Source organism: Eumetopias jubatus, unplaced genomic scaffold, assembly GCF_037043125.1.
Source record: "Eumetopias jubatus isolate StellerSeaLion01/CBP00866 unplaced genomic scaffold, mEumJub1_p1.0 scaffold_3, whole genome shotgun sequence".
NCBI lineage: Eukaryota > Metazoa > Chordata > Mammalia > Carnivora > Otariidae > Eumetopias > Eumetopias jubatus.
Genome location: NW_028274809.1, coordinates 93168357 through 93177017, shown reverse-complemented (window position 1 = coordinate 93177017; position 8661 = coordinate 93168357). Strand labels below are relative to the sequence as shown.

Genomic DNA, 8661 nt, shown 5'->3' with positions numbered 1-8661 from the left:
AAATTTAGTCTCTACTTTCACAGAAGCTTATAATCTAGGTGGTGAAATAAATTAGCTTTCCAAAGTAATGGGCAGATTTTTATGGTCTGGGGTAATGTCCCACCTTTCGGACCTCTCTATTTTTGTGTTATTTTTTCTTTTCCTGTAGGAAAATATCTCAGTTTTGTTTCTGCCCATTACATGTGGTTCACTGTAAAATTAACATTAGCATCAACCATCTAGAGGGAGAGTGTTCCTAACTGTAATTGTTACACAAAAGTTTCTTTTTGGTAGGGAAAATGAGAGTGCATTTTAGTGACATTGACTAAATATTAGTACCAGTTAAAAAATAAAAAAAAATTTCTGTAGTATTTTTAACCTATGTGAAATAAACTACTAAGCAACCCAAGCTTTCAGCTTTAAGAATTCTATCCTCTTATACCCATCTGAATTATATCTTGATATGAACACATGTTATGAATATATCAGCTTTCATTCGTTTTTAGGTATTTACATAAACTAGTGTGTGTGAAAAACTAGTGTACTTTTTCTTTTCCCAAATTATAAATGCCAAGAACCAGTTACAAAATCAGACTGCCATGAAGTTACACAAAGACAACTATGACTAGCTTTAAAATTTTATTGAAATTCAAGTTAGAATTTAACAATTTAATACAGCATTATATTGATTATCTTCTAACCAGTATTCTCACCTGCTTTACATAATTTCTGGGCACAACTTTAAAGAATTGATGCTTTCTGCCTAATTTTCCATGATATGCCAATTATACATTCATTAAAATCTCAGATACTGCTCTAAAATTGTCATTTCAATGTCAGAATTTAAAAAAATAAGCTCAAATACTGAAAATTTAAGACATTAATATCATAGCTACTATAATATAGAAAAGAAAAAACCTTACACAATCTGAACTGTTTAAAATTGTTAACATTTATTGCAGTAATGCAATATGAATTTTTAACATAACCATATGAATTTTTCATTAAAATGTTCAACCATTTCCTATTGAAGCATGTCCAAAGTCATAAAAATCTTCTCTTTTAAAGTAACCTATAGTGAATTAATCCAAAGTAACTGTGGCATTTTAGATAAGACATTTACTCCATTGCATATTTTAAGTAGCTAAGGGATAGCCTGATCGATAGCAGGTTACTGGAAAGAATAAAGAAAGCACAGCTTTCTTTAAGGAGTGAGTCGTTTGGGATCACGGGGGAACATTGAGGTCTGACGAACATTGTGTAATCCCAAAAAAAGCATCGTCACTCGTTCCAACCCTGGGGAAAACAAAATAATCATTAATTTCTTTTCTGAAAACCTTTCAGGGTCTTACTTATTGAAACTACCAACACAGTATCACTGATCAAAAAAATACTTCTATTATTTTGAGTTTATTTAAAATGAATTGTTTTGGAACACCTGGGTGGCTTAATCAGTTAGTTGAGCATCTGATTCTTGATTTCTGTTCACGTCATGATCTCAGGGTTGTACGATCCAGCCCTGTGTTGGGCTCTGCACTGGGCATGGAGCCTGCTCAGGATTCTCTCTCCCTCTCCCTTTGCACCACCCCCCCGCCTGCCCTTGTGCACCTATGCATATTCTCGCTACAAAATAAAATAAAATAAAATGCACTGTTTTGGGTCTCACTCAGAAATAGAAAAAAAGAAATGATGCTGTATGTGGGAAGGACTAAATCAGATATCCTTAAGTTGTCTGGATTCTGTGAACTACAAAAATCTTGTAAATATCCCAAACTTACAATTTAAATAAACACAGAAAAGCCATTTTATAAGTCTATATATGGGGCGTCTGGGTGGCTCAGTAGGTTAAGTGTCCGACTTTTGATGTCAGCTCAGGTCGTGATCTCAGGGTATGAGATCAAGCCCCACATTGGGCTCAGGCGCTGGGCATGGAGCCTGCTTAAGATTCTCTTTCCCTCTCCCCCTCCCCTCAAGCTCTCTCTTAAGAAAAAAAAAAAAAACTACACACACACACACACACACACACACACACACAGTTTGCCTATATGTTTTCAAATGGGACCAGAATCTTAATTATGTAGTCCAGACCATCAGTATAAGATGAGAGCCATAAACTTGTTTAAGGAAGTTTATTAATGAAAATACCAGAAATTTACTGTAATTCAATAGATATGTAACATGGTGGTTCTTAGTATAAAAGACTCTAGGATACATTACTGTAAATGTTCCAAGTGCAGAAGAGACTGATTTTGACATATGACTTAAATATTGTATTTATTACTGGCAAGAATTAAGACCAAGTATCACCTAAGAAACGGAGCAGAACTAGCAAATGAAACTTCATGTGTGCAATTTATCTATTTTACCCAAGTTGTATAAGACATGTATTACAGAAAAAAAGGCAAGGTCAAAGAATATTTTTATATAGTAATGACTTTTAATTTTAAAGGAATGTATTTAACATCTAAAACAAATAGATATAAGAGAATTAACATTTTTATTGCTATTCCTTACCAAAAAATCTGCAAATATTTGAACCTTGTATTACAGTAATCTAATACTAATCTTAAAATAAAAACACCATATCCCATCTTCCCTTCAATCATTAATTACCAAAAAATGAGTAGTATTTGATAACCATTCAAATGGTCTTCACAAGTATGATTAAAATTTACATTGTGTAACAAAAATTTTCAGAATATACAAAATGCACATTACTGAATATTTTAAGAGAAAATAGTTGTCAGTCTCCCATTAAAAATTAAACTATATATCCAATGTAGCACTGTTTGTAATAACAAAAGGCTGGTATCAATCCCCATGTCCATCAGTAAGAAGCTGGTTAACAAGATTATGGTGTACCCTTTCAATGGACTGATTCTATGTAGTGTTAAAAATATATTTTTAAAAGTATATATTTTTGCATATGCAAAGATTATTTTTGCAAAGGTAAGAAGAAAACTAGAAACAACAGTTTCCTATAGGGAGGTGAATACACATTCTTCTATACCCTTTTAATTTGATAAATTTTAAAGTATATTACGTATTCACCAACCCCCCCAAACAATAAAAATTTTAATAAAACTATAAATTCAGAATCCTTTTAAGAGTCTCTGATATGGACATCCAAAAATGAGCTAAATATTTACCCTTTTATTTATTTATTTTAAAAAGATTTCTTTATTTTTTTAAGTAGTCTCTACACCCATCATGGGGCTTGAACTCGCAAGCCTGAGATCAAGAGCTGCATGCTGCACTAACTGAGCCAGCCAGGCACTCCTTACCCTTTTTAAATCAGAGTGGTATCTTACATATACACTAGAAGTGGTCCTAAAAGTCAATGAAACGTTACATTACAACAAAAAATTTAGCAGCAATCTGAGCTAACTTGAGGGAGAGCTTTAATTTGGGCTAATCAGAATGAACTCATGGATACAGAGAGAAAATAGGATACTCAATTTATAAGATGTTTTGCTTCTAAACTCTTCAGAGAAAAAAATGGCTAGAAATGTATTACAATATTTTAGAACACACAAATTAGCTGTTCATTTTGTTCCCTGGAAATCAAATTTTTCATTTCGTCACAACTCAACTTAAAAATCTGTTATAATTCAAATTTGTACTATACTTAGCACGCATGGACTTATTTGTAAGCAACAACAATATACAAAATTTAGTTTTTGGAGTCCAGTGCTGAAGAAATTCGAACTGAATGAACACTTTGCCAAATGAAATCTGGGTTGGAAATATATCGTCATAATATTAAAATAATATTACCAATGCCTCCACCAGCATGAGGAGGGGCTCCAAAGCGGAAGGAATCAATGTATGCCTTAATTTTCTCCAAATCTAAAAAAAAACAAAAACAAACTCAAAAACCAAACATAATGTATCATCTTACTTAGTAACTTAAAAAAAGGTACAAAAGCAATTATCGTTCAATAAAAATTAAAACGAATGATGTTTCTAAGAAGTCTTTAAAAGGTTTAAAATGTATTGCTTTCACAATATATATTACTCTCCCAAATATATTTAAGTTGTTTACCAATTCCATGATGTAAAGCTCGCTCTGTTAGCAACTGAGGATCATGTATTCTTTGAGCTCCTGACAGTATTTCTTCTCCTCTCATGAACATATCGTAAGAGTTGGACTGTTTCTTCAGGGAAAAGCAAAAACAAGAAAAGACCACTCTTCAAGTTACTGTCATTCTATTCCATTACTCACATGAGGAAAAAAAAAAATCTCTTTTGCACGAAGAACAAGTCCATTTTTCCCTACAATTAGTGATGCAATCTGCTCCAATGAACACAATTGTTTCTCTAAAACAAGGTTAAATCAGCCAAGAGCTCAATAATAACTTCTTCCTTCCCTCTATCAGATTTTATGCTCCCCTTCTCCTACACCTTCCAATAACAAATTAGAGTACCATATCTAACTTTAAGAAGTAGTGCTGATTCTCATTTCACTTTATTTTTTATTTTCTAAAGATTTTATTTATTTATTTGACAGAGAGATAGAGAGCGAACACAAGTAGGCAGAGCGGCAGGGAGAGGGAGCAGACTCCCTGCTGAGCAGGGGCTGGCTCCCAGGACCCCGGGATTATGATCTGAGCTGAAGGCAGCCGTTTAACCGACTGAGCCACCCAGGCGCCCCTCTCATTTCACTTATCATCTGAAATGTTTTTAGGTGTGATATGATTTGGGGTCATTTTTGGAACTTCAAATTATCAACAGGTGTTAGTCTTTTTAATTAAAAAAATTTTTTTTATTTTAACAAAAGTAAATGGAACATCAATTTGCCATAGCTTCACCTATTCCCATATCAGGTTTTAAGTTATTTTCCCTGTCTTTGGACAAACCAATGGTTCTCAAAGTACGATTCCTGGATCTCAAAGTATGATTCCTGGTAGCCTCAGAATTACCCAGAACTCGTTAGAAATACAAATTATCAAGCTCTCCCAAGACCAGCTAATCAGGAAGTCTGGTGATGGGGCCCAGTCATCTGTGTTTTAAAAAGCCCCCCAAGTGATTCTGATGCACACTGAAGTTTGGGAACCACTGCAATGGAAAAACAGTAAAAGGCCACAAAACACAAATTAGATGAACTCCCAGGACAAACTATTGTTTCTTAGTTCAAAGTCAATGATAATATGATGTGTTAAAGTCTGCAAGTCTAATGATACTATTTATTATTTAAATGGCATCTCTTCCTCATAAATCTTTAAAAAATGACCCTTGAAAATGATTTTTAATGTAGGTTTTGGGACTAATTTTTTAGAATTCTCACATTTCATGGTATTATTTTGACTTAAGAATTGACAGAAACTAGTAGTAATACGTATAACAATGGCCCATTAAAACTGCAAATTACTAAGGAAAACCATTATTCCCATGCTACAATTTAACATAGTCACAATGAAGTCTTCCTTCTTCCCCAAAACCAATTACTTAAAATAAAATTACTTACAGGATTTCTTGGGTCAGGCATGGTATAGAAAGGTCTTACAGCCAATGGATATTTATCAAGAATATAAAAGTCTGTATCATACTATAAAAAGAATGATTAAAATTAATTTTAAAAAATTTTAACAAAAGTAAAAAAAGGCTAACATTTTGATAATTAACTGTCCTTTTAAAAGTAAGTTTTGTTCTTCAAAATTACTATAATTACATTGTATATACAATAAGTATTCTGTTTCTTCCAATTTGTATCCTCTAGTATTTTGCCATCATGTTATAAATTTCTCCAATACTTAAATTGTGGGAGCTGTTGACTATTCTATCATAGTTCAAATATTCGTTTTCTTCTCTTTTTTTTTTTTGGACATGTAATCTCTTTTCAATTTCTTCCCCATTAAAAACTATGCTGTGATAAACTTCTTTGAATTTCACTCTTTTCTTTGCTAATCTAATTCATTTACTCTTTCAGATGCAATTTGTTAACTTCCTGTTAAATTATCCTAAATCTCTTTGGGTTTTACAAAAACTACATTAAATCTATAAATTACTTTAGGAAAAACTGACATCTTTTACAATATTCATCTTCAAAAAAACTTTGATTATTTATTTTCCCAATTTTAATTTTTGTGCAAACATCTAAAAGGAATTTGGTAGTTTTCTTTATATGAAAACTATAATTGAAATAAATAAGTGACATTAACATGAAATTATGAATTTTTGTTACAAAAAAGTTACTACATGACCTAGATTTAATTAAAAAGAAACCAATCACATTTCAACTCTTTTGACATTAAACATTTTTGCTAAAAGTCAAGCATAGAGGGAATGTAAACAGAGCTGACAAACCGGAATCTGCTCTGCTGAAAGAGCATTTTGAAGATAAAAACTCAACAGAGCAGTTTCAGAAATAGGTTAGCTCCCCAGTCAATTTTGAGTGCAGCCAGCAGGAGGAGCTCAACGACTATTTTCATTTATACACAAGTCTCTTAATTTCTTGGAAGACCACACTAAGTTGAGCTTTTATCTTCTTTGGAGTTTTAGAAAATGAGATAGGAAAGCAGCTTTCACAAGGGAGGCCAAAAAGAAACTCATTCACCTTCAAGTCCCAGGAGTCATCAGGGGTACTCAGGGAAGACCATTTCTAAAGAATTTCAAATCATCTTGAGATTGTTTCTAATCTAACAGTCTGATACAGATACCACTTTTAGAGGGACCTCAGTACAACTTAGTACAAAAATCAGATACTGAGCTAATCAAACTGAGCAAAACCTATCTGAATATTTTTTATTTTTCCAAGAATTAAAAAAAAATTGTTCCTTGTGGTTTTTTATTTGTTCTGGGATCTTACCATTCTGGAAAACTGTTCCCCCTCAACTGTTCTTTAGTACCAGAATATGTTTCAGATTTAGAAAAAGAAATCCAGCATGCACAAGAGTCCTACCTTTTCCTTTACCAAACGACCCAAGAGTTTTTCATTTGGTGTACTGAAAAACAAAAACAAAAACCCCCATGAAATTAGGTGTTTGAAGATCAAATAGCAACTTAAAGTATAAGGCCCCACTTCTTTTTTTTTTTTTTAATGTTTTATTGATTTATTCATGTCAGAGAGAGAGAGAGAGGCAGAGGGAGAAGCAGGCTCCCCACTGAGCAGGGAGCCTGATGTGGGGCTCAAGCCCAGGACCCTGGGATCATGACCTGAGCCGAAGGCAGACGCTTAACCATCTGAGCCACCCAGGCGCCCCGTAAGGCCCCTCTTGTATTTGAGGTTCTCAAAGGATAAAAAGTGTGGTCAAAATACATAGTTGTCTATCCTGCTCTTTTTTTTTTGAAGATTTTATTTATTTATTTGACAGAGAGAGACACAGAGAGAGAGGGAAGACAAGCAGGGGGAGCGGGAGAAGCAGGCCTCCCGCGGAGCTAACAGCCCGATGGGGGCTCGATCCCAGGACCCTGGGACCACGACATGAGCCAAAGGCAGACGCCTAACGACTGAGCCACCCAGGTGCCCCAATCCTGCTCCTTTTTTAAAAGGCAAGTACAGTAACAACATTTAGTGGGTGCTGCTAAAAAATATTTAAATAAAATAAACAGATATAGCAATTCACAGATTCAGAAATAACATGGATGAAATAATTTCCTACAATTATATATAATTAAAGTTCACTACAGCAACATAGGCTATTCTTGCCATTAAGTGGCTCTACTTTAAGATGCTCTCTCCTTTTGTTACTCTTTATCAAAGGTTTATAAAACAAAAATCGGTATTTCCAAGTCTTTAAAATGTAATCGTGTTTCTATAGCCAAGAGGCTGTTACTTTAGCTTCTATCCTAGGTAAGAACAACTGCCAAAATACTCAAGAAAATACTGCTCAGCTTAAAATAGTTATAGAATTTATAGTTTGCCTTAAAAATGTAATCTAGCAATGAAGGAGATGCTTAAAACCATAAATGTATATTTCTGTTAAACAAAAATAAAGGATTTTGAGCAAAATATGCTTTAAAAAAGCCCTAGGGCACCTGGGTGGCTCAGTTGGTTAAGCGACTGCCTTCGGTTCAGGTCATGATCCTGGAGTCCCAGGATCGAGTCCCTCATCGGGCTCCCTGCTCAGCAGGGAGTCCACTTCTCCCTCTGACCCTCTTCCCTCTTGTGCTCTCTCTCATTCTCTCTCTCTCAAATAAATAAAATCTTTAAAAAAAAATAAAAAAATAAAAAATAAAAAAGCCCTAAAAAAGACAATAACCATTACTTTCATTCCTATATCCATACGAATTATTGTGAGGGCTTAAATATTTTAACTTAAGAACCCTTGAGAAAAATGTACTAAGTACCGTAGACAGTAATTTCTTTATTAAACCACATAATTTATTCAAAATTATAAGTTATATCATCTGAATTTAGATAACATAACACTATATAACAAAGAACAGATATTTTTATAACTTTTGGAGATACTAATTTTATGCCCTAGTCCAGTGTGGGGATGGATTAAGACTGCTGTCTACCCTCTCTAACACCACTGATTTAGAGAGGTAACATATTAGATGATAAAAAAAATCACAGGCCAAAGTCCCTATATATTCTTTAAAGTGTTACAAATATGGGGGTGTGGTAGGGTCAAAAATGGTGTTTATGAACAAAACTATCAAAGCTCAGGCAAACCACATTAAACATAATATTTTATTTCAGATCACATATTAAACAAAACAGCATCATACTATATA

The 8661-nt window shown here is 33.7% G+C and overlaps 1 protein-coding gene across 1 annotated transcript in view; it reads right to left on the bottom strand.

Moving 5' to 3' along the window:
- Nucleotides 1-605: 605 nt before the first annotated feature.
- The window catches only part of DARS1 (aspartyl-tRNA synthetase 1), a 60681-nt gene continuing 52625 nt past the window's right edge, over nt 606-8661 (bottom strand). The window contains exons 12-16 of the mRNA XM_028101281.2: nt 6881-6923; nt 5447-5527; nt 4025-4136; nt 3757-3828; nt 606-1275 (exon numbers count right to left, since the gene is read on the bottom strand). Of these exons, the coding sequence (XP_027957082.1) occupies nt 1184-1275; nt 3757-3828; nt 4025-4136; nt 5447-5527; nt 6881-6923 (400 nt within the window). The 3' untranslated portion in view covers nt 606-1183. The remainder of the gene's footprint in view (nt 1276-3756; nt 3829-4024; nt 4137-5446; nt 5528-6880; nt 6924-8661) is intronic.